This window comes from Piliocolobus tephrosceles, chromosome 3, assembly GCF_002776525.5.
Source record: "Piliocolobus tephrosceles isolate RC106 chromosome 3, ASM277652v3, whole genome shotgun sequence".
Classification (NCBI taxonomy): Eukaryota; Metazoa; Chordata; class Mammalia; order Primates; family Cercopithecidae; genus Piliocolobus; species Piliocolobus tephrosceles.
In genome coordinates, this window is record NC_045436.1 from 30,465,327 (window position 1) to 30,492,979 (window position 27,653).

Sequence of the window (27,653 nt, forward strand, 5' to 3'; positions counted from 1 at the left end):
AAAAAAAAAAAAAAAAAAAAAAAAAAAAAAAAAAATCCTCATAAACAAATAATTTCTAGAAAAGTGTAATAGCTAATATAGTATAAATCAAGTCTATTACCAATATAATAGATCCTACAGCTTAGTGAAACTTCCTTTATTTTTTCTTTTCAATTGCATTACACACAGGATTTCAAATAATTTTCTTTTTTTTTTTTTTGAGATGGAGTCTCACTCTGTCACCCAGGCTGGAGTGCAGTGGCCGGATCTCAGCTCACTGCAAGCTCTGCCTCCCGGGTTCACGCCATTCTCCTGCCTCAGCCTCCCAAGTAGCTGGGACTACAGGCGCCCGCCACCTCGCCCGGCTAGTTTTTTGTATTTTTTTAGTAGAGACGGGGTTTCACCGTGTTAGCTAGGATGGTCTCAATCTCCTGACCTCGTGATCCACCCATCTCGGCCTCCCAAAGTGCTGGGATTACAGGCTTGAGCCACTGCACCCGGCCCCTCAAATAATTTTCATGATAAATCTTTAAATGAGCCATATTATCTTCCTAAATACAAATTATTTAAGATGTTTCCTCAGTGTTTTAAAATCAACAGATCTAATTATTCTGTTTCTTTTCCCTTGTCTAGCTTTAGAGTATTTCTAAATACACATAGAACAAAATTATACATAGTATTCTCATATTGTGTTCCTTTCCAACATCCAGTATTTTTGATGGATTACATCCCAGTTCTTACATGTCACATTTCTATTTATACTTGCCAGGGTCATACCAACTTTTTTTTAAAGGTTCTTATTTAACTCATGGTCAAATATGACTCTAAGATCTTTCTTTGTTACTGTGCTGTTAATAATTCTGCATTTAGGACTCGGTGTGGTGGCTCATGCCTGTAATCCCAGCACTTTGAGAAGCCCAGGTGGGTGGATCATTTGAGGACAGGAGCTCGAGACCAGCCTGGCCAAATAGCAAGATCTTGTCTCTACTAAAAATAAAAAAAATTAGCTGTGCACACCTGTAATCCCAGCTACTCAGGAGGCTAAAGAATGAGAATTGCTTGAGCTCAGGAGGTGGAGGTTACAGTGAGCAGATCCCAGCAATTGCACTCCAACCTGGTTGACAGAGCAAGACTCTGCCTCGAAATAATAAATTAATTTTAAAAATCTGCATTTAGGTAATTTATTCTTTTCATCCATCTAAAAATAAGCTTTTCATCAAGGAGGGTTATTTTTAAAATTGATTCTTATTTTCTGTAAATGTCAGGTGCCCTAATCCATTGTCTCTTAGAAACTTACTCAATATAAATATCCTATTGAGTCTATAACTACTACTCACTGCTTATCCTTAGGACTCTGCCATAGAAGACTTCTTCAGCTGATACAAAACCACCAATCATTACTCTATAGTTTAATCGGGACAACTCAACCAATCAATAATATATTTTAAATCATATTTCTCTAATCTGTAGATGAAAATTTTATCTGAAATGGAGTTTTTTTTAAAAAGATCTGAAATGGAATTTTTTTAAAAAAGAAAAAGAAGTGTTTGATATAGTCCTGCATATCTACTGCATGTCTTCAGACCCATTAATTTAGCAAAGAAAGAAATTATATGTTTTAAAGTTATTATCTCTTCTAACATTGTAGTTTGGGGACTATATAACTAAATGTAGCACAGTGAGAAATGGCTGACAGTAATCGAGTTTTATAAAACATCCCTAGACTCAAGAAGGAACTAAAATGAAGAAATAAGCAAGCAAACAAGCAAAGCTTAAAAAGCATCAGAAATACCTGCAATTTTGTCTAGCCTGGCTGAGCTCCCGGCATAAATAAATAACCAAAAGAAATTCAATACACCTGACATTCTGACCACTAAGTTGACTGGGAAGAATGAAAGGAGTTCTGTGCTTGGTTGTTGATGCCCTGACAGTAATTAAATAACTGAAAATAGAAGAGAGAGGGGAATATAGAGAATAATAGGGATGAATAGTGGCAACTGGATAAAGCAATGATTTGATTGGTAACGAGCAGATGCTGTTGGTAAAGAAGATACCCAGAAACAAAATACAGTAGAGAAAGCAACTCTAAATCACCACGGAGGAGACAGGAGGCAAACACACCCTTACTTTTAAAAAGTCCAAACCTGCGGCTAGGCGCAGTGGCTCACACCTGTAATCCCAGCACTTTGGGAGGCCAAGGCGGGTGGATCACGGGGTCAGGAGTTCAGGACCAGCCTGGCCAAGATGGTGAAACCCGGTCTCTACTAAAAATACAAAAATTAGCCGGGCGTGGTGGCAGGCGCCTGTAATCCCAGCTACTCGGGAGACTGAAGCAGAAGAATCACTTGAACCCAGGTGGCAGAGGTTGCAGTGAGCCGAGATCGCACCACTGCACTCCGGCCTGGGCAATAAGAGTGAGACTCTGTCTCAAAATAAAAAAAACAAAACAAAACAAAACAAAACTCCAAACCCCCCAAAAATAGTTCAAATGAGGAAATGCTAAACTATCTTTAAAGAAGACTGGGAGTGGCCAAATAAGTGGCAAAAACAAGATTAAAACAAATTTGATTGTTTAATTACTTCTTCCAAAATAGCTCAGTAATAAAAACCTAGAACATTTTCAGACTCATGCAAACATTAATTACATCACTACCTTTGCATATCATTTTAACAATACAAAATAATGCACAGAAAATGTAGGCAGATGCTTACTTGTATGGTTTCTGTGGCAAGATACTGATCCGAGTCTTGTCGAGTATCTTTTTCAGCTTGTTCCTTCCTCCAACAGTGTTGGCTTTACTTTTTTTATTCACTTTTTCAAGTCCTATCACCTGTTCTACATCTACAGCAAGATCTGGAATGGAGTAGCGACTGGCCTTTTTGATGTCACCAATTTTAGGAAGGTGGGGGGCACCATTTCTTTTCTCTTCTGACAGTCTTGTTAGAAGTTCTTTAAATACTAAAATAAATGAGAACAGAAACACCACATAATGGCAATTAGAAGATATCAGAACAATTCTAAGGCAACTGTGGAACTTGGAAATACATGAGAAGTACAGACATCAGTTATCAAAACTGCAAACCTGCAGAAAAACAATACCACACAGTAAATGAATGACGCCAAATCTGCTTAGTATGTTGCTCTATCAAAATAAGTTTAAAAAGAGTAGTACACTCTTTATGGGTATTTTCGTATTTATCAATAAAATATTTCAGTTATCATTAAAGATACAGATTCAAAATATATTTTATGGTCAAGTCAGTAGCTTTTTATTTAGATCGAATCTATGCTTTTACCATATATGCTTTCTTATGATGTTTGAAATACTGGGGGAAAAAAAAGGCCAAAAGGAGAAAAACGAAAAGTATGCCAAATACTTACCAAATAAATTGGTTTTCACAGTGATAGATAAATGTGTGTTATTTCTAAGAATTTCCATGGCTTTTGACAGCTGAATGTTTTCAAAGTTTTGGCCATTTACTTCTAATATCTAAAAATGAAATTATAAAATTAATGTATCAAAACTGACTGGAAAAAAAAAAAAAAAAGACACCAAAATTCACCCTTAAATCTGAGTTTAGAAATAGCATACCTGATCCCCCCGTTTCAAGCCTGCTTCAGTTGCTTTGCTACCTGAATCTACACTGTCAACAAAGATTCCAAATCCCTTCTCGGAGCCTCCAAGTAAGATAAAAGGCAAAGGAGCTTCTCGGGATGGTTTTGTCAACGTCATCAATCTTCTCTTTGCTTTAGCAGCACATGCGATATTCAACAGCCTTAGGTGTCCACCCATTTTCTGTAAGAGTTCAGAAACAGTAGTGTCAACTCAAAAACAGGCTGAATAAAATGAACTTTACGCTGATCTTAAAAAAAAAACACACACAAATATTACCTCTCTTTCCAGATTGTTTTCAAATTCTTCTAAAAATCGAGTCATTGCAGGATCTCCTTCAAAGTCATTGAAGTGATTATTTACCCACAATAATACTACCCGTGTAACCTGAAAAGTCAATTATTTTCAGTAAGTGTCCTTTTTAGTGCCAAAAATGTGATTAAAGTCATTCCAGAAAAAATATCCAATTTTCAAACACTTTACCTAATAATAATAAACAGGAAAATAAATTAACAATAAAATCTTTAATGAGGATGACCCTCTGAAAATGAATTATTTTTACTTTGACTATAGACTTCATGTTGCTTTGCCAGGAAAGGTTCTGAGTCTGTGAGGGTATTTCACCTAAAACTTGTCTAACTTTCAAAATGCATTTGAAACAGATCAAAATAAAAGCAAAGGTGTAATAAAACAAAAATCAGCTAACACAAAAGACAGAAACTAGAAAGTAAAGGTAGAAGAACAGACTAGACAAAGAGAATCAATGCTATTAAGCCTAGAAAGCTCCGTAAGAGTGCAGAATATAAAAGGAAGGAGATAAGATAATATAGTTTATCATCCAATCTGGCCTTAGAGCTCTCAAGAGCTCTAGATGGTTTCCTTAGAATTATAATCCTGGGGCCTACAGAGAGTGATGACTGCCATGAAATGCTGCTTTGGTGCCAATTTAAAAACTGTAACTTTTATCTGGTGTGCACTGACTACCAAACTAGAAAATGCAGATTCCTATGGAATCCAGATGTTTGATTATGTTTTAACACACTCCCAACAGAACTTAAAAAATGTTTAAACATTTGGTGGCCAATTTATTGGCCCTTGTATTTAAAGAAGACTGAACTAATATTTTGTTCATATTTCTAAGTCTGAACTAATATTTTTGTATCACCTTTTTTTTTTTTTTTTTTTTGCTTAAGAAGTACATTCTCCTATTTCATTACATTAATCTGGACATAATTGCTGTGACAAATATTTACATGTTTACATTTTAACGTTTCATATTTAAGAACCAAAATAGAATATATTTCCAACCTTATCCCTGAGGCTCGGGTCATTAAACCACTCCAATAACTTTTTGCCCACTTCCATTGGGCTAGAAAGAAAAGTCCTATAGGTCAACAGAAAGTCTTCTATGAATGTTGGATCTACTACTGAATGCTCTTCTACCAAATGCATTGTTAACCTTTCTGAGGTACCCTGTAACAAAGAAAAGGTTTAATTACTATATATATATATATATAACATTTATATGGTACTGGGATTGCAAACATTCAATATAAAATGAATTGGGTAGTAACACAGTAAACAATAAACGAAACTGCTATTCATCAGGAGATCATACCTAAAGATTTTTCACAACTGATAACCTTTAAGAGATAGGCTTAAAAATGAAAAAAATCCTAAACTGCCAAAACCAATACTACCAAAAAAATTCCTTCCCTTGGGAAGTAGGAGTGGTCCTGCGTCCTACCTTGATGACAATGTGTCCCTTTCTTGTTCCAGTTCGATCAAGTTCTCGGTGTTCTTTCACCATAACAATCTCTCCTTCCTCTTCAACTTTTTGCATGTTCTTTTCTACTTGGTTGAGAATACGGCAGTAATCTTGCTGGGCTATGCAGACAAACTGGAATAAAACATAAGTCACATGTTAATGATAAAGTGCTTGTAAAAGACTTAGCAGTACTAATAATTCAGTGTTTTAATTATTTAAAACTGACATTTTTCCCTGTCTTTCCCATACTTTCTAAATTAATGCTGTAATGAACCTTAATCAGACTTCTCTACTTTTAATGTATTTCTTCTTCGGTCAAGAAAAGTTTCATTTTTAGAGTATTTATATGTATTTTACATTCAAAATCCTAACAATTTTAAAAACCAAAAGACAAAATTAGAAGATAGCTTTTTCATGCTTCTTTCACAGTTAAAAAACATTGCAGTGGGGGGAGTGGAACTGTAGGAGAATAGATGTAAAAATTATCATTTAGTAAATTAAAAGAATTTGAAAAAGCAACAATTTTTGAATAAGAATGATTTTAATGAAAGATACAGACACTCAAAGATACCTATGGAGTAGACATATTTGCTAATTATACTGATGAAACACCATTTTAGAAAGATTGTTCAAAGAAGGTCAAAACACAAACCACATATGTGTTATAGCTCAAACCATTATCCTTATAACTGGTATTAAGGGTAATCCTTGCTCTTAAAGAAAAAGTTAAAAATCTGCATATTAAGTCATTACTCTCCCTGACCCCAAATATAAAAAATTTCAGAGCTTAGGGCAAACCACTTAAGAAATTACATTTCTTACAAGTTTTAAAGAAAGTTAAGAATGAATGATAGAAATCACTTATTATAGAAATTAACTAGAGGTTAGTGAGGAGACAAGAGATCATTTGGAAATGGAAAGAAGCATGGTATTTCTTTTTCTCCTTTAATGTGAAGAAGATGAAAAAGGAGGTGGTTAAAATTATATTGTAAACAAGATAAAATATGATGCAACCACTTGAAATCATGATTTCATAGCGCATTTAGAGCTCTGATAATACATTATTCTTTTTATATTGCTCATATGGATTTTTAAAAAAGATACTATACTAAGTATTATGATAATCATAATGACATCTTCATCATCACCACCAACACCATCACACTGTGGCAGCCTTATGGAACTTTTTCAATTCATCCTCCTAATCAAACCATGAGGAAGGTGCTATTATCCTCATTGTACAGATGAGTAAACAGCCCGATGTCTCATAACTACGTGCTGGTCACCTTAAAATAAATTACACATGCACATCAAAATCTTGGAGGGAAATAAACTGTTAATATTATTTCTGAGCAATGCAAATTATGAGAGACTTTCATTTTAATATCTTTCTATATTTTTCATGCTTTCTGCATAACCAATAGATTTTAAGTAGAAGCAGCAGTTTATAAGAGGAACAGCATATTGCAGTATCATGTTTCTCCCAGAGTTGGCTAATCTCACTAGTTTTTCTATTACGCATTTTGAAGCAAAAAGTTAAAAATCAAAAGATATAGGCTTTTTTTGTACTAGTAATTATGTATACTTTAATTATATTAAAAATACTTTTAGAGCTCTGATACTACATTTTTAAAAATATTGTTCATAGTATCACACTAATTTTATAAATAAACTGTTAACATTATTTCTGAGCAATTTCCTTAACACTGACCACAGGTGTATAATGTTTCAAAGTATATGATCCTTAGTTTCTTATCTAAAAAATATTTTATTTCTTTGTACACAGCAGCAAAATTATCCCCAAATACATAGAAGAGATTTAGAATGGTTTTATTTCCAAATAATTCTAGGTGTTCTTTCTTGTGCTCAGTTTTAGAGAACATAATTAAATACTCATTTTCTTATTTATCTTCTAAAAAAGAATACATCCCTGAATGCAACTGAATAAGTAGATATAAGGGAAAAACGCTTTTTGAAGAGAAATGTACTAAAATTAATCTTGACTACAGACTTTTTTTTAATTAGAATACATTTGATTTGAAATTCTTAGTGTCTAGACAGACATTTTGGCATTTATTCCATAGCAAGTTGAAATACCATCCAGAAAGGGAAAAAAAAAAAAAAAATCCCAAACTGAATTTCTAATATGGTCATATAGAACTGGCACCTAAAAAGAAACACATTTTACATGAAAATATTTATCTTTTTTAAACAAGCAACTTATTTTTGCTATAACAAATTTATAGATCTAACATGAAATTCACAGGTAACATTTAATTTTAACTAATACGATGAAGTCAGCTGAAAATCTTTGAAAAAAAAAAAAAAAAATTTTTTTTTTTTTTTTTTTTTTTTTGAGAGAATCTCATTCTAGCGCCCAGGCTGGAGTGCAGTGGCGTGATCTCGGCTCACTGCAACCTCCAGCTCCTGGGTTCAAGTGATTCTCCTGCCTCAGCCTCCCAGGTAGCTGGGATTACAGGTGTGGACAACCATGCCCAGCTCATTTTTTGTATTTTTAGTAGAGATAGGATTTCACCAGGCTGGTCTCGAACTCCTGACCTCACGATCCAGCTGCCTTGGCCTCCCAAAATGCTGAGATTACAGGCATGAGCCACCGCACCTGTTCAGAAAATCTCTGAATTGCTTTACTGAGGTTTTAGGTTTCTGTAAATCTCATGGGTTTCAGATTGCTGTAAGCCCATGATCTCAGTACCCTGGTATGAAATAAAAATTCAAATAAGAATTCACTTAAAGTCAATGGCAGTTTATATCATAGGATTATTTTCCTTTGGGTATGACATTATAATTTGTATTTAAGCAAAACATTACAGATGATGAATGAAATAAAATTAAACTTCAACCCATATATAGTGTAATCAATTTTCAATTTATCCACAACAAACTGTTTTCTCATCCAAAACTGCTTCTTACATTCTAAGTGCTATTAGTGCCTATGATTCCAGGAAGAGGTGAATCTAACATAGATTTGCTTTAAGAAGTTAGATCTATTTAAACTGGCACTTTGCAGTCTGTGAGGGAAATTCATACCAAATTGTTCACATAGGTATCCAAGTGTTCATTCCCCACTTGAAGGGTGGAGGGCAGGGCTAAGCAATGCCTGGGTGTCACTGGCAGGCCTAAGACACAGGCAGTGGAGAAGAATAAAGGGAGTAAGAGGGTAAAAGAGGAAACGAAGAAAGGGAAACAGAAGAAGTGAAAAAGAAAATAAAGAGGTATATGTGGGTAATGGAAAACCATTACCAATTGCCTGGTACCATAGTTGTTTGTATCAAGCTCTGACTTTGTCCTTTCATACCAGACAGGGAGTAAGAATAGACACTGAAGAGGGAGAACTGGAAGAGAATACAAAGAAGGGACCCAGAGCAAAACAACAGCTTGACCATGTCATAGGATCCAAACAAATAAATCTTAAATTTAATCCATTCATCATTGTGTTCTTAGGCTTAACATGAGCTCAACCATCTTACTACAGAAACCAATATTCATTTTGAAATTCCCTGAAACATAAGATAATGATGACAAAGCCTATACAAAGTTGTTTTTTCTTGGTAAAGATAGCATCATTTTTGTTCATTTCACTCAATAACTTGCTTCCCTACAATATGATCAGTAAAATAACAGAAACTCACAGAGGCTATTTTATGCATGAATAAAAATACGGTTCTCACCGTTTCCTTTACCTCTCTCAACAAGGAGATGAATTAACATTTGTATTTTCTGACAGATATATGACATTTTAACAGAACTACCTTAAAATGGTATCCCAAGCAAGCACTTACATTAAACTGCCAAAATTCATTCTCCATCCCTGTTTAAGGAATTCCTTAGGGATAAAACGCTAGGCCTGAGCAGATGGGTCAATGGAAGTACAGGAACGAAATCCCTGATTTAACATATTGCTTTTACAGTGGTGTGGAGTGGAGCAGAAAGGAAGACAGGGACTTTCTTTAGCAGGTACCTCAACCCTTGACCCTCTTCATAATTAACTTCATACTAGGAGCTATAGGAGTCTATATATCTTTTTTTTTTTTTTTTTTTTTTGAGACGGAGTCTCGCTCTGTCACCCAGGCTGGAGTGCAGTGGCATGATCTCGGCTCACTGCAAGCTCTGCCTCCCGGGTTCACGCCATTCTCCCGCCTCAGCCTCCCAAGTAGCTGGGACTACAGGCGCCCGCCGCCACGCCCGGCTAAGTTTTTGCATTTTTAGTAGAGACGGGGTTTCACCATGTTAGCCAGGATGGTCTCGATCTCCTGACCTCGTGATCCACCCGCCTTGGCCTCCCAAAGTGCTGGGATTAAAGGCGTGAGCCACCGCGCCCAGCCAGGAGTCTATATATCTTAATCAGAGTTTTATTTTGAATTGGACTCTTCCCTGCTGACTATGTGGGTTTCCCACTAATCTTTCACTTGGTAAATAAATTAGATTCTCTTCCCTAACATAACCCCTACTTCCTCTTCCTTTTGCAGAACTCCCAGATAAATAATGTTACCTGGTACATTTGACAAGACTTACGCACTCTGTAATACTCAGTCATATAACATTTCAATCAATTATCCTGAAACATTTCCATGCCGCATATCATTTCAGTCTCATACTTACAAAATTTCTAACAAAAGAGTTTGGCTAAGGGGTATTAATGTAATGGCTGAATTCTCAAAAAAAAAAAAAAAAAAACCAAAAAAACACTTTTACTTGCTCTTGCCCTTTAAGGACACACACACTAACACAAACACTATTGTAATTCCACTATGTAGAAGGGTTCAGGGAAGAACTGAGAAGACAGGAGACAGGAAAAACCTTTAACAATTTGCTAGCTTGTTTTGACTCAGTTTAGATTTAGTTTTTTTTTTTTTTTTTTTTTTTTTTCTTTCAAGAGTACAATTACAGAGCTGAAATTACAGAACAATTTATATAGGGAGAAAAATCTCATCACAATGGCATATAAGTGCTCTTTATTAAGAATAAAATATCTACTTTTAATGATATATTTTATACCTGGCAGTCATCCACCTTTGTTCTCATCACTCCTAAATAAAGACTTCAATATTTACCATTTGTTTTCCTCTGTTATACCACACAACTGAGAATTAGCCATTTTGTTTTCCTCTCTTATACCATTTTGTTTTCCTCTACTATACAAAATAATTGGGAAGTAAATATATTTAGAATGCATTTCTGGCATTACATATTTAAAACACTGAATTCATAGCCTTATTTTTTTTTCCTCTATGGTGCTCATGGAAGGAATTAGCTGGTGGAATTATTTAGATTCTATAGATAAGATAATTTTATGTATAGCCATGGTCATTTTCCTTTTTAGTAAGTAAAATGCTTAAAATGAATATTTAAATGAGTGATACCATTTTACATTGACCGGGCACTACAAAAATTCAATTATGTTATTTTAAAATAAACTATATTCAGATGTTTTTCAAACTGCAGACTAGTAAATACAATGACACTTAATTAGTCTAAGTCACATCATTTGGTTGTTTACATTTAGTTTTGTTTCAGAGACAAATCCTTTTAGAAGTCATAAATTATAAACACCTAATAATATCAAAAGCATCTTAAATGTATTTCTCTGTAATATGCTGGTTGCCAGTTAAATCAATCTAGTTTCACATTTGGCCTTAGTATTTTCTCTAGTCAATTATTAAAGGCTTTTAAATAATAAATATTAATAAAATATCAATACTGATACTATTTCTCTTTTGCTATCAAGTATTTTCTTTTTATTAGCTATTATTTTTTAACTAGCAAGTAATTCTACTGATTCACACTATGATTAATTTCCGTGACACTTCTAAAATCAATTTCTTACATATATTTAAATAAAAACACTGCATAACTATACCTTATCACTTTTATTAATGTATTTACTTCATAATGTGCATTTCACTTCCATATTTTGATGAGATTATTAATTACTGATGGCAATCACTTTTTTTTTTTTTAATCGAGCTCATAGTTCTGTGCAGTTCAAGTAACTTTTTTTTGAGACGGAGTCTTGCTCTGTCACCCGGGCTGGAGTGCAGTGGCCGGATCTCAGCTCACTGCAAGCTCTGCCTCCCGGGTTTACGCCATTCTCCTGCCTCAGCCTCCCAAGTAGCTGGGACTACAGGCGCCCGCTACCACGCCCGGCTAGTTTTTTTTGTATTTTTAGTAGAGACGGGGTTTCACCGTGTTAGCCAGGATGGTCTCCATCTCCTGACCGCCAGGATGGTCTCGATCTCCTGACCTCGTGATCCGCCCATCTCGGCCTCCCAAAGTGCTGGGATTACAGGCTTGAGCCACCACGCCCGGCCAGTTCAAGTAACTTTAATGGAGATTAATTTTTACTTTTCTGCGGTGTTATAAGACTAAAAGTAATAGTTCCACATTAAAATTTTATTGGTGCCAGGCATGGTGGCTCACATTTGTAATCCCAGCACTTTGGGAGGCTAAGGCGGTGGATCACTTGAGGTCAGGAGTTTGAGACCAGTCTGGCCAACATGGCAAGACCCCATCTCTATTAAAAATACAAAAAGGCCAGGTGTGGTGGCTCACGCCTGTAATCCCAGCACTTTGAGAGGCTGAGGCAGGTGGATCATGAGGTCAGGAGTTCGAGACGAGCCTGGCCAATGTGGTGAAACCCCATCTCTACTACAAACACAAAAATTAGGTGGGCATGGTGGTGCGCACCTGTAGTCCCAGCTGCTTGGCAGGCTGAGGCAGGAGAATCGCTTGAACCTGGGTGGTGGAGGTTGCAGTTAGCTGAGATCTCACCACTGCACTCCAGCCTGGAAGACACAGTGAGACTCTGTCTCCACAAAAAAAAAAAAAAAAAATTAGCTGGGTGTGGTAGTGAGTGCCTGTAATCCCAGCTACTTGGGAGGCGAAGCAGGGGAATCACTAGAATCCAGGAAGTGGAGGTTGCAGTGAGCCAAGATCATGCCACTGCACTCCAGCCTGGGTAACAGAACAATACTCTGTCTCAAAAAAAAAAAATATTTGTAAGATATTTATATAGGGAGAAAAATCTCATCACAATGGCATATAAGTGCTCTTTATTAAGAATAAAATATATACTTTTAATGATATATTTTATACCTGGCAGTCATCCACCTTTGTTCTCATCACTCCTTTCATGTATTCTTTGTCCATGGTAGGAGAGACACCAAAACTATTTCCCATACATAGTATTTCTGCTTTTCCATCTGGATAAGTCACTTCCACAGATCCATTGAGAATCACTGACCAGGAGTCCAGCTAATCCAAAAAAATAAAGACAAAGCAGAAAGTAACATCATGATCATACAGCTGAAGGTGCTAGCATGGTCCCTAAAAATGAATGAGCAGATCTTCCATTTTGGAGATAAAACAAGTAACTCTAGTTTACTATTTAACAAGTTCACAGAAAAAGGAATAAAACACAGCCACATATCGACATATTTCCATATGCCTAGCACAGAATGCGTATCATAATGCCCTTTTAGTTTGACTTTGGATATTCTTCTCTAAAATGACACAAGAAATGACACAAGGAAAAAAATTTCTCTGTCTCCCAAAGCTCATGCAGACAAAATGATCATCATTGCTTCAATAAGAATATCATTTTGTCTGAAAAAAGGCATTAAATTTACGAACATTTAAGATGTAAAAACTGAAAAGTTAATATATCAAAAACTTTCTATTTGCATATGAAATTCTGCAAATAATGGGAAATACAATGGATTTGGAATACAGTGACTCATATGGTTTGGCTCTGTGTCCCCACCCAAATCTCATTTGAGTTATACTCCCATAACTTCCATGTGTTGTGGGAAGGACCCGGTGGGAGATAATTTGAATCATGAGGGTGGTTTCCCCTACACTGTTCTCATGGTACTGAATAAGTTTCACGAGATCTGATGGTTTTATCAGGGGTTTCTGCTTTTGCATCTTCCTCATTTTTCCTCTTGCTGCTGCCATGTAAGAAGTGCCTTTCACCTCCTGCCATGATTCTGAGGCTTCCCCAGTCATGTGGAACTGTAAGTCCAATTAAAACCTCTTTTTCTTCCCAGTCTCAGGTATGTCTTTATCAACAGTGTGAAAATGGACTAATACAGTGACATAACAGGTGTACCATAATTCTTGATTTATTCAAACTTCCTGTTGTTGGGTATTAAAAAGGAAAAAGTAAGAATTGGGGTTTTGTTCAATTGCTGTATTGAGATATCTTTAAGAAGAAACTTTTTAAGTGGTAAGAACAGCTAATCACCTCTTCACCGTCATTTAACACTATGGTCCCTGCTCTTTCCACCACTGCGAACACCATCACAGCACAGAGTTCTCGCCTCACCGACATCGTCATATTGGCAAAAGCAGGCAACTGGTGCATAAATTCCAAGAGTTGTTCTGAAAAGCAAAATACATACTTTATAAAAACTACAACTTTTATTAAAAACTAGTGTCCAAAAAGAATGCTTTAGGTTCCTTTCTTTTTAAATGCCCTGCAATGTTGCTTATTGAAAAATACATCTCAAGTATCTTTAACACTAGTTGAATTTCTTGCAGGTACACAAAGAATTCTGTCACTGTGGAAATGATGACACTTAGTTGTTGAATTACAGGCAACAGTTTACACTGTAACTCCAGTTCTAACACCACTAAAGACATTACTAAACTTCAAATGGGAAATTTCAATTGTAAATGAGATACGAGGCTTATTATCACACGAGTGAAAATGAAAGGTGGCTCTGAGAATTCTCCAACAAGTCAGTTGGTCCATTCCTGTGTCTTTTGGGCAGGTGGATGCCTACAATAGTCAGCAGAAGTAACTATATTTAATTCAAACATTCTAAGGAATATTTTCCATGGATCAAATCTATAAAAAATGATCAATTAAAAAATTAACAACATGATATAAATGAAAATGAAAACTGATATACCATTTTTTAGCCCACAAGTTGGCAAAAAAGGAAATTTGATCACTCTTCCTTCCTGTGGGGATACTGTGGAGAAACAGCTTACACCTTAGTATGGTTCTAGCTGTTGATGTCACAGTCTCTTCAAGTCCTGGGTTTTCTATTTTTAAAAGTCCTGTGTTTTCTCATCATTCAGTAGCTTTACTAATTACACACTAAGTTCTTTCCTTACTCCTCACCATGGCTTTGTGAAGTGCGTTTTCTTTTTCATTTCATAGGGAGGAAACCAATGCTCAGCATTAGCATCATATAATTAAGAGATGGCAAGACCAGGCGCAGTGGCTCGTGCCTATAATCCCAACATTTTGGAAGGCTGAGGCAGGAGGATTGCTTGAGGCCAGGAGTTTAAGATCAGCCTGAGCAATCTGGCAAGATCCTATCTCTACAAAATATTTAATAAATTAGCCACGTGTGGTGGTGTGTGCCTATAGTCCCAGCTACTCAGGAGGCTGAGGTGGGAGGACTGCTTGAGCCCAAGAGTTTGAGGTTATAATGAACTGTGATTGTGACAATGCACTCCATCCTGGGTGAAAGGAACTCTGTCTCTTAAAAAAACAAAAACAAAAAAAAACCGTGGCAGTGACATGATTCAAGGCCATCTGCTTCCAAGGTCCTGCTGGACTTTAAAGGCAGTGGTAAAGAGCACAGGGTGTACATCAGACTTTTAAATGCTTACTAGTTGTATTACTTTGGGCAAGTTGATCAATTTCCCTAAGGCATAGTTTTCTCATTTAAAAAGAAAAATACAGTATCTGCTTTACTGGATAGCTGTGAGAATAAAATGCAGTAAAGACAATAAAAGGCTGGGCGCGGTGGTTCAAGCCTGTAATCCCAGCACTTTGGGAGGCCGAGACGGGCGGATCACGAGGTCAGGAGATCGAGACCATCCTGGCTAACACGGTGAAACCCCGTCTCTACTAAAAAATACAAAAAACTAGCCGGGCGAGGTGGCGGGTGCCTGTAGTCCCAGCTACTGGGAGGCTGAGGCAGGAGAATGGCATAAACCCGGGAGGCGGAGCTTGCAGCGAGCTGAGATGCGGCCACTGCACTCCAGCCCAGGCGACAGAACGAGACTCTGTCTCAAAAAAAAAAAAAAAAAAAAAAAAAAGACGATAAAAGTCTGTGGCACAGAGTAAATACTCAATAAATGAGAACTGCTCTTACTGTCATTATTATAATAGTCATGACATCATTCAAACTTTCGGCTAAATAAAAATTATACTAGATGTTTCTTGTACATAATCAAACATTTCCTATGTACATTCCTTTTATCTGTTAAGCTTTAGTGACAAATTTTATGTTGTTGGATACAGTTTGTTAATTACTAAAACAAAGCACAACAGAAAAATATATTCTGTGAATATATTTTCCCAGATACAGCATTTCTGGAAGGACTTGAGTGGTTTTCTCTGGTCCAGTTGGGCAATGGTATGTTCTGATTGGACTCTATGTCATCCCTCCTATATAAGACTTTTCATTACACAGGGTGGCTCTGGCAATAAGCAAAATGATAATGACAGGTGTACCCAAAGATTCTGTCCAATAAGACAGTGCTGCGCAAACTGACTCAGATTTATGTGTCAGGAAATCACTTTACTTTTGCTACCAGTATTTTTTTAAAAAGAAGTTAAACTATCAAAGCACATCAGTTATAGAAAGAATACGTTCTGTTTCATGAAACTTTTATTTCTGGAATGAGTAGGAGTGTCTGTGCTGTACCATAAAATGTATTTATTCCTGGAGAAGCAGTAAAGCAATTCTGAATATCATTGCAAGAGATGACCCATATCTATCATATATGGGAGGCAGGAATCATTGTTTTACCAATGCACTGACCTTTTGATTTGAATTATAAAGGCAAATGAACAAGTCATGGTCCTCTGAAGCACATCCCAGTTAACTCTGCAGTTTCCAGCCTCTGTTTTCTTTAGCCTTCATCCCTCACCCCTCACCATAAACTATGACACTATTACCTATAGACCATGCATTTTACTTTTTCCCACCCCTTGTATTTGCTAAATTTCTTTGGACAAGCAAAGATTCGTGGGTTTAAGAAAAATGTGGGCCAGAAATTGTCAGAAATGTTTTGAATTTAGTATCTGTTTAGACAATAATAGAAGTCAAATAATTACCACATATATGATCAGAGAATAAAAAGTGGGAAGAAAATACAAAGTACCTTCACAATTATTTGTTGTAATAATTTTAAAGTGCTTTGTGTACACATATTGTTTGCTTTTTGGCAGACTCTTAACCTATCAGTGGGTCATGAGTTTAATTTGTGATATATGAGTAGTGACTAGCATTAAAAAAAAAAACCACAGGCTAGAAGATATCTGTGTATGATATATTACAACAATAAAGGAGACAGAAAGATCAAATAGTAACTGTACATAATTATCCAGGCTCAGCTGAAAAACCAGAAATACATAAATGCTAAACCAGATGGCATCTAAGACTTTTTAAGATTTCAAGGATTCAATAATGGTATCACTGGTTTTTAGATAATTTCCATGCTATATTATACTAGATGATTGGAGTAATTTTTAAAAATAAAGAACTATTTTATAACCAATCATATATATATATATATATATGGCAGCAGTCTCCAACCTTTTTGGCACCAGGGGAAGGTTTCGTGAAAGACAACTTTTCCACTCTCTGTGGGTGCAGGGGGGATAGTTTTGGGATGAAATTGTTCTGCCTCAGATTATCAAGCACTAAAGTCTCATAAGGAGTGCACAACCTAGAACCCTTGCATATGCAGTTCACAGTAGGGTTTGCACTCTTATGAGACTAATGCCGCCACTGATCTGACAGGAGGTGGAGCCCAGGTGGTAATGCTCCCTCACCTTTTGCTCACCTCCTGCTGTGCGGCCTAGTTCCTAACAGGCCAGGGACCAGTACCAGTCTGTGGCCCAGGGGTAGAGACTCCTGCTACACGGGGCTCAAAACTCTGACAATGACACAGGTATCATACAGACTTAAAAGGGCTTAGGGTAGCCAAGGATTCAGAGCCTGGGATGGATAGTAGGAAAATCCTCAGGACACATGAAAAGAAGCCACGGATGGGGGAAACAGGACAATTTTCTTTTGTATTTCTTAGAACAATCTATAGAATTATACACTTACCTATTAGAATGATACACTATTATGACCTATCTAATGTTTATGGAAAAATATAAAGCTTTAAAAACATTTTATTTACAATGTACCATTAAAAAAACAACAACAACAAATAATTAACTTACAGATACCAGAAGCCGAAGCCAATTCAGAAAATTAGCTTATCTTGGTTTGCTTGATACAGTTTTATATAAAACGTTTTATTAATTTTTTAAAAAAACCCGGGGTTTGTAAAAAGAGATCGAAGTAGTCTTCTACTTTACTGTGTCAAGCTCTCAAAACAAAAAAAAATTTTTTTTACAACTATTCAATAATGGAGTACCTACAAAGTTATGAGTTCCAGGGCAAAAATTAATATGATATAGTCCCTTCCTTCAAAGTACTGAAACAAAACTATATCGAAGAAATCTAGCAGAACCCAAAGGGAATTTTTTTCTTCCTGCAGCTCACAAAAATATGTTCAAATATTAGTAATTTCATTTGATTCACCTTAAACACTCACGCATACACTCACGTGCATGCACGTGGACATAATCTCTCCCTTTTTTGCAGGGGAAGAGGAAGCTAAAACATGAATCATACAGATGTTTGTATTTTATATAAAGGGTGTCTATTTTAACTAAATCCTGGAGGATGAGGTGCATTTAACAAGAGCTAAGCAGTTCTCACACATTTTATTTTCAGGAAAATAGAATACAAAATCTTTCAAGGTCTTACATAGAACAAACAACAATTAGTGATTTATTGCTTTAAATAAATGTATATTTCATAGCTGCAAGCATGATAATTATAACTGCTTCCAAGTAAAGTGGTATTCAGATAAATGCTACTCCCTGTAGGAATTATATTGACAAGCACTTTTTTTTTTTTTTTTTAAAGATGGGTTTTTATTTATTTGTAGGAATCACCATGGCTGCTGCTTTCTAGAGATTCTGGGAGAGAGGGCTTCTCAGCTATCAACTGAAAGTCTTAAATTTCCAGGAATGACAGACACGTATTTTAATAACCAGCATTTTCTTCCACAATTATTTTAAAATGAACAGATTCAAAAAAGATAGATTAGTTTATAAAATGGCAACTTCCAAATCAATCCATTCATAAGCAATGTTTCACTTATTTTTTTTTTAAAAGCATCTATGAACAAAGATTCTGAATTGAAATAGTAAATTGAACACACTTCCAATTTACTTCTTTAAGACTACAGGGGATTAAAAAGAAAGAAATTAGCAAGGGCAACGAGGGAGAACGTGAAACGCACTTTGGGACACTGGAAATCAGCTGAACATGTGGTATCGGACCCAAGAAAGTGAACAGGGAATTGGAGAGTGAAACCCCATTTTTAGAAATTGTAAATCAGATCAACATGCGGTATCAGAAACAGGAAAAGTACAAACCTAAGTCTTCAGGGGGTGAAACAGAACCATTTCACTCAGGCCACTACCCTGCTTCCATCAGCCCAGCCTCTACTTTACTCTTCTTCACTGCACTCACTGCCTGCAATGGGTTTTACTTGTTCACTTCCTGATCACGTGTCTCCCCTAATAGACTGCAACGAACAAGGACTTTTGCCCTTGTTCAGCACTGAGTGAGTTGCCAGGACCTAGAAAACTGCTTGGTACATAGAAGGTGCTCACCCACCCACATTAGCTGAATGAATAAATAATAATTACCATACAATATTCATCTATAAAGACTTAACAATTCCCATAAATTATTTCAATTAAATTTTGAATGTCTAATCTAAGGTTTTGTGTGTTTTTTTTTTTTTTTTTTGCCTTTAATGTTCTAGAATATGCACATAGCTGAAATGGTGAAAGTTTTTCCTCATACATGTTTGTGTCACTCAAACTCATGCAACAAGCCACTCCACACCATCCTATATCTAATTCCAACACATTCAGTTCATTTAACTGCTCTTCAAATATGTATTGGCCCAAGAGTTGGGAGAGTGGTACAAAAGATGAGCAAGGCTCAGGCAAGGGTGGCTATGGACCTGGAACTCTCACAGAAGGATGACTCTCAATGGAAGTTGTTCTCATTTCCAGTGCTCTAAGAAACAAGCCAGAGTCCGGGAGGCATACTCAAACCCAAAACAATTACTACACAACCAACTCTTGCTACGAGGGAAAGGTCGATATACAGCTACTTAAATTTTTAACCTCTGGGTACACTTAAACAAAGTCACTGCAGCACAATTCACAATAGCAAAGATCAACCTAAAAATCAACCTAAATTCCCATCATTTATAGACTGGATAAAGAAAATGTGGTACATGTACACCAGGGAATACAACATAGCCACAAAAAGAACAAGACCATGTCTTTTGAAGGGATATGGATGGAATTGGAGGCCATTATCCTTAGCAAACTAACAGAGGAACAGAACCTGTAAGTGGGAGCTAAATGATGAGAACACATGAACACACAGAGGGGAATAACACACACTGGGGCCTTGCGGAAGGTTAGCGGGTGGGAGGAGAAGTTCAGGAAAAATTACCAGTGGGTACTAGGCTTAAAACCTGGGTGACGAAATAATCTGTACAACAAACCCCCATGACACAGGCTTTCCTACGTAAGAGACCTGCACTTGTACTCCTGAACAGAAAATAAAAATTAAAAAAAAAAAAAATAATAACAGCAAAAGAAAAAAAGTCTCAACCATCACACAGCCTATATGCCACTAACTTGACATTTTGCTCTCTCCTTCCACCCACTTGAGTCTTCATATGAAACCAGAGTAGAAGCAAATTCATTACGACAATTTTACCAACTGCCTTTATGTTTACATACAGAAAACATGAGCTTAATAAAATAGGGCTCACGAGGAAATTAATAGAAGTAATACTGCTTGAAAGTCTCATTTTAACTTTTCTTTTCTTTTCGTCATAAACTAAGCTTAAGAAAGGGTTTATGTGGAAAGAGTTTATTAAGATGTTTCATTCACGTTATTATTTGTAGATTCCTGAAGGTAAGACTGAGTAAACCTGATTTTTTCCAATTTTTGTCCAACAAATACTATTGTTTATACAAAGGAAATTACTAAATTAATGATTTTTAAAAGTCTACTAGTCTTGGGCTCTTATTTCATCACACAATTTTACCACTAAATATTTTTAATTGCTCTTAGATTCATTTTACTGTTCAAGCTTACCAATGTCATCATCTGTCCGGTCAATTGGGTCCTTCTCCAGGCAGTCTCTCACAATGTCCCTACTCATCAGAGGATCTGATGCTCTCTCAATGTCTTCTTCATCGTCATCGTCCTCGGAATCCACTGCTGTTTCTGGCAACCCACTCAGGTCCATATCACCAGCCTCGCTTTCTGTGGCCTTAAGACACACACACACAAATTAAAAAACTATTTTAAGTAAATAAATCTTTGGGGCCCAAAGAAATAAGAGCAAGCCTCATTCAAAATAATGATTTTGTTATATTTATTTTTCTATCCAACAACTACGTATGCACCAGAAACTACATATAACAATTACTTTAACAAAATATGAGCAATTCCACCTCCTATTAAATTTTTGGTTAGGAATAATGACTTTATCTCAGTAATTTTGATTTCTTATCTGAACTGTCATATGGCATGTGAAACACAGTAGAATAAAGAAGAAAAAGATAGTATTTGTTTTCACTCCGTTTTTCAAAGAGAATGGCTTAGGCTAACAGCTTACGGGTGACAATTAATTCTGAGCAATTCCTTTTGCAGACCAGGTGTGAATTTATTAACGCCAAGAAGCCCGGACCATTTCACCCCTATTATAGTCCTTACGGAAAAATGAGCCACAAATCAAAGGTAACTTGATAAATATGCAAATGAAACATTAACAATTAGTTAGATTATCCCAATGACCAATGTTAAACTATAAATTGAGAAACACTACAGGAGACCATATGCTCAGAGGCAACATGCTCTTTCTTTCCACTCATCAACAAAGGTGATCACATCACCAAATTTCAAGTTAGCAAGATACTTGCAAATTTCCTAAGTCACTGGAGTCACACATTTCAAGATGGTCTCTTGTTGGACTAGCTCAATCCCAGAACAGTTATCCTTTCTAGGTCACTATGTAGCCTTTTGTGACTATCACCTCAGCAATAAGATCTATATCATATAGATCTTATTTGACATTATATACCTAGACTTCACTTATCAGTTAAGCATAGTAAAAATGAATTCAATTAAATATTAACTACATCAGTCTTGAACGTGTTTTTCCAAATGAAATATTAAAATCTTGAAAACATCTTATTATAGCTAACACTAAATACTTAACAATGTATCAGGTAGTGCTCTAATTGCTATGTATTTATTAAGTCATTTAATCCTTAAAACAACCCTATAAAGTAAGAGCCATTATCAACTTTTATTATTCCAACACTTAGGTGAAGAGAAATAATTTCCCCAAGGTCATGCCACTGATAAACTGTGGAATCAAGACTAGAACCCAGGAATTCTGGCTTCAGAGTCTTAACCGCAATCTAATCTGCCTCTTTTCAACATTCACTGAATACGAATGTGGCTTATATAAGGATCTATCCTTTTCCTATAATTTAATATTTACAGAATAAATTGCGCTATTTTCTCTTTCTCCCTTCCTCCTCTCCCTCTCCCTCTCCGCCCCTCCCCCCGCCCCACCGCCTTTCTTTCTTTCTTTGAGACAGAGTCTTGCTCTGTTGCCCAGGCTGGAGTGCAATGGCATGATCTCAGCTCACTGCAACCTCTGCCTCCAGGGTTCATGAGATTCTCATGCCTCAGCCTCCCGAGTAGCTGGGACTACAGATGTGTACCACCGCACCCGGCTAATTTTTGTACTCTTAGGAGACACGGGATTTCTTCATGTTGGCCCAGCCAGTCTTGACCTCCTGGCCTCAAGTGATCAGCCCACCTCAGCCTACCAAAGTGCTGGGATTACAGGCATGAGCCACCACACCCAGCCTGTGCTATTTTCTAATCAACAAAGTTTCAGCTTTGTGAAGTCCTGGTTCATATCACAGAATGTAAGATTTAATCCTACATTTTGAAATAATACAAGCATGTGTTAACAATGAGTTTTAATCACATTTTCTGTTCTTTAGGTACAATTTCTTGAACTAAAATGTATATATTATTTAAAAAAAAAATTAAAGGGAAAATAATTGAAGACAGAAAACCTAATGTTTATGAAAGTTCAAAGGCCTGGTCATTAATAAGCAGAGATACTGCAGGCAGGAGAGCAATAAGCCACAGCAGCCCATATAGACAGAACTTTGACACACTCAAACACATCTCGTAATTTAAGCTCAAAATTAACTGAATCATTGCTAGATTCAAGAAGGAAACTGAAGTATAACTTGATGTGATATAGTATGCCAAGGTTCTGGTTAGAGAAAATAGGTCAACATTGTTATCAGCATCTGACCCTGAAGTCTAGAAATACAATTTGCTAATGCTTGCTATGATCACATTTTCACCTCAGTTGCATCTTCACATTGAAGACTATTACTCATCATCTTATATTTTCAAAAATATTATCAGTTCTCTATATAAACATTCTTTAATATTAGCATAAAGCGAAGGACACTACCAAAGACAGAAATTTTAAAATCTTTATTTTCAATAATAATTTATATAACTAAAGGTTTCTTTAATTTTAAAACACCTAATGTATGTGAAAAGATGAAATATATTTTATGCCACCCCAAATAACTATCATTTAAATTATTTATATTTAAGTCTTAAGCAGAACATAAAGACTTTCAACTGTCAGCTGGATTTCTCTCTCACAAACGGAACCTTCCACTTTATTTATGTAAAAGATCACAGTTGCTTGCTATCTCTGTGTGCATTCCATGCTTTAAGAAACAAACTATTCATAAAATAACATTTACTAAACCAAAAATTTAGAGATTATTTAGAATAAATATACATTTTTACCTTAAAATACTACATATTCCCTAAATCATACTTTTTTTCTTTCTTTCAATTATTATTATACTTTAAGTTCTAGGGTACATGTGCATAACGTGCAGGTTTGTTACATATGTATACTTGTGCCATGTTGGTGTGCTGCACCCATCAACTCGTCATTTACATAAGGTGTAACTCCCAATGCAATCCCTCCCCCCTCCTCCCTCCCCATGATAGGCCCCGGTATGTGATGTTCCCCTTCCCGAGTCCAAGTGATCTCATTGTTCAGTTCCCACCTATGAGTGAGAACATGCGGTGTTTGGTTTTCTGTTCTTGCGATAGTTTGCTGAGAATGATGGATTAAGAAAATGTGGCACATATATACCATGGAATACTATGCAGCCATAAAAAAGGATGAGTTTGTGTCCTTTGTAGGGACATGGATGCAGCTGGAAACCATCATTCTCAGCAAAATCATACTTTTTAAAAGAATGTGATAAACAATTTTTCAGGGACCTGCTAATTTCACAATACCACTGCCTTGTGGACAAGATGTTTAGAGACTGAGGAACACAAACTGGTCTCCAGGAGAAGTACTAAACTTAAGAAGAATGCCTAGAATATAGTATTTACTGTGTGAACAAACTCAGTTTCGTGGCTCCAAATCTCACCTCTACTATTCATCATGTGATTTTAGCAAAGTCACTTAACCTCCACAAGCCCATTGTATCATCGATGTAAACTGTAGATACAGCTTGTTACTATTCACAGGACTGCTTTTGGATCAAATATGGGAGAAAGACAGCCAGTCTCAAGGTAGATCAAAAGTCCCTTCCTCAAGGGGATACAGTCTTCATCTTAGTACTTGTACACCTTCTACCTCTCCCCATACCATCAATGAACCTTACACACAATTTATATTTGTGGAATTTGACCAAAAAACCCCACAAAATTCTGTTAAATGCTGCACTCTCCTTATATACTAGTAAAACAGTATCTTAGACTAACTGCACCAACACATTCTGGCCAACTGGTTCATACAACAATTATAAAAATAGTGATCCTATACTGAATGACTATCATACGTATCTAGCACTGAAGTTGATGTTTTAAAACAATAATCTTCATATCAATTCAGCAAGTTAGTATTATTAACCCTATTTTACAGAGGAGAAAATTTCAAGGAAATTAAATAAGTTGTTCAATGTAAGCAAAACAAAACCCAGTAACTGGCTAGGATTCAAAATGAGGTGTGACCAACCAAGAAATACTAAGTACTCTGCACTTTGTTCAACATTCTCAATAGTCTTAGAAAAAACAGTTGAAACATAATACAGTAATAAAATGTTTTCAACTTTGCTAAGTCATAAAAGATACAAAGTTTAAATACATATTTGCATTTAAACATAACACTTATTGTTTTCCAGCTTCCTCCAAATAACAACACTACTAAGACTCATGTGTGTCTTTAAGCCCTTTTTTTCTAAATAAAGACACTAAAACAGACGCTTTATATTTAAAAGTTTATCTGGATATATTTGTTACAGGAACAAAGAGAAAGGTTTAGCCGAATAACTCCTGTCTTAAATTAATTTATCCTATACATGTACAGACTAACATAGATTTTGTTGTCCATTAATATTTAAATAGTGACATTCTTTTAAAAATAATATTCTCAGATCAATGCTGAAAGCTCCACTATTTAAATCAAAAGGGACTAAATCTATTCTGCTATTGTGAACAGTTCTTAAAATCAATTTATTTTACATTTTTAAAAAAAATCAAGAAAATTAACAAAAAAAAATTTCTTATGCCATAAAGCTCTATTGAAGTATTCATTTAACTAAAATAAAAATCAAATACTGTATGCTTTATCAGTAAGCACTTTCAAATCACTTGCCAAAAAAGTTTTGCTTATTAAATGCATATATATGCCTAAAAGAGAAGAACAATTTTTAAAGCTCTTACTGTAAATCGTTAGGCTACTTCCCCAAAATTACAATCCTACAAGGAGTATATAAAAATGTCTATAAATGTTTATTTTAGGTAAGAAAATCTGTGCTAATTTGATAGGCAGAATAATTTCATATTTAAGTCCTTATATGCTCAATTACTATTATGTTTCAAATACTTACGGTGTAGACATTTGCATTTTCTTTTCTGTAAGTTGCCTACTACTGTCCTTTGAACATTTCAACAATATGAGCTATTTTTCTAATTTGCATAAATCAGTTATATTCTGACTTTAAATATTCATATCAATTGATGTTTTGATTACAAAATGTTTTGATCCTTTACTAAAACACTAAGTGTTGGCTAACTCTTTAGTATATCAGGAATTTATTTTAATTATGATACAAAATGAGAATACAAAATGATTCCCTAACTCCAAAGACCATTTATTGAATGATCCATCACTTTACTGATTTGTGAAGTTTCCTCTATCACATATTACATCCTTACATGAGTTCAATTTTGCTGGAACTCTCTGTTCTATTGATCTATCTATTTTTGTATAACTATTTCCGGTTTGCCTAAGCCACTTGCTGTGATTCTGATGGCCATACCATTTAACCAGGACCTTATCATGGCTGGAAATGGCGCTGTCTCATATCACTAACTTAGGCATGAAAGCTTTCAATCACCAACAACCTTCTATTCTTTCAACCTGCCCCCATCTGCTTCTAAGGTAACCTTTTTTCAACTTAAGAAGGATCTTTGCTCAAGACTCTACTACCTTCTGTGTCTAGTGTTCACACCTCCTGTCTTAACTTCCTTTCATATCCAGCTTATACTCCCTAGTCTATTATTTCAATTACATTCATTCAACACATCTTTACTGAATGCCTAGAATTTCCTGGCACATGTACTAGGCTCTAGCAGAAAAAATGGAGACAAGACAGACAAGTTCCCTGCCTTCTTGAAGGTGTCATTCCACTAGGCAGAGAGACAACATAAAAAGTAATAATTGTTTCAATCAGTGTTCTAGGAAGGAAATAAAAAGATTAGGCAGGAAAGGAATCAAAATGGAGGACTTCCTTTACAGAGGGTTATAAAGAAACAACTCTGAGGAGATGATACTTGAAAACAAAGGCTGAAAAGGATCATGCTAGGAGAAAACATTCCAGGCAGAAGGCATACAAAAGCTATGATCTGCAGTTAGAAAACGCTTGCCTTGTTGCTCCACCTGTCTTTGTATTACAGTCACTTAACAAATTTCAGTCCTGGGGGAAGTCAAATCCTTGCTTTCTTTGTGCTTACTGTGGAGAAAATTACTTAACAGAGCAGAGAAATCACTTTATATTTGAGGGCACTAACTCAATTCAATCTCCATTTCTCTGGTCAATTTGTTCTCCTACTCTCTGCAACTATTATTTCAAAACTTCTCTCTCCTTAAAACTCTCTACGTGCCAACCCTCTCACTCTCAACAAATGAACTCAACTCTTTCGAGAGAAAACAGAAGTCTAAGACAGGAACTCCCTCAACTCCCAAACTCCCCAGGATGTGTGCCTGTTAAAACAGAGGAGTGTTTCTTCTCCAAAGGTTAGTCATTAAGAATGACTAAGAATTCACTCACGAACTCCTCTCTTCCCACCATCTCAGCAACATTATTCTATCCATATCTCCCTGGTGTACAGCATTCAAATTCAATCTGTGTCCATCTCGTGAGTGTTTATTCTCACTTCAATGTGACAGGAGACCTCTGAAATCAGAACTGTATGAAGATTAAATGGGCTGCTGTGGGAGAAAGTTGCTCACCCTTGGAATTGTTCAAGAATAAACTGGATGCTTGATTCACAGGAGAGAAGCAGAGGATTCAAATGTAAATTTGGAAGTTGAACCAGGTGCATGTCAGACTTCTCATTTTAAGTTCTGATTCAAAGATAATAGAAGTGGTCTACTGAAAATCTCTACTAAATGTTAAGTTTTGCACAGCCAATAACTAGATCCTTAGATACATCTATGGATTTTTCTTTATGATGGATACATACTTACAGGGTATATGCCTGTCATCAAATTTGAAACAAACAGCTTTGACAATCAACTATAATGATATGCACAGGGATCCTCTTCTTCATCTACACCCAAAGATAAAGCCAGATAGCAGGCTGCAAGCTCCAGCTAAGAGTAATTAGGAACTCTCACCTACACCCTGGTTTCACAGACATTCAGATGATAACCAGGGGCAGAAGAAGTACCATCTGCATTTCCTCATGTACTTATCCAGCCTATTCAAGGTAAAAGCACATATGACTAGAATTCCCCTCAGAATATGCCTCAATCAATTATACAAACAAGTTACT

At 36.0% G+C, this 27,653-nt stretch overlaps 1 protein-coding gene across 9 annotated transcripts in view; it reads right to left on the bottom strand.

The window, feature by feature from the left end:
* The window catches only part of RAPGEF2 (Rap guanine nucleotide exchange factor 2), a 262,493-nt gene that overhangs the window by 24,432 nt on the left and 210,408 nt on the right, over positions 1-27,653 (bottom strand). For all 9 annotated transcript variants that reach the window (XM_023228378.2, XM_023228369.3, XM_023228352.3 and 6 more), the window contains 9 exons: positions 20,607-20,784; positions 13,625-13,761; positions 12,475-12,633; positions 5,341-5,493; positions 4,902-5,066; positions 3,873-3,980; positions 3,573-3,776; positions 3,362-3,470; positions 2,692-2,938 (listed from right to left, as the gene is read on the bottom strand). In XM_023228378.2, the coding sequence (XP_023084146.1) occupies positions 2,692-2,938; positions 3,362-3,470; positions 3,573-3,776; positions 3,873-3,980; positions 4,902-5,066; positions 5,341-5,493; positions 12,475-12,633; positions 13,625-13,761; positions 20,607-20,784 (1,460 nt within the window). The remainder of the gene's footprint in view (positions 1-2,691; positions 2,939-3,361; positions 3,471-3,572; positions 3,777-3,872; positions 3,981-4,901; positions 5,067-5,340; positions 5,494-12,474; positions 12,634-13,624; positions 13,762-20,606; positions 20,785-27,653) is intronic.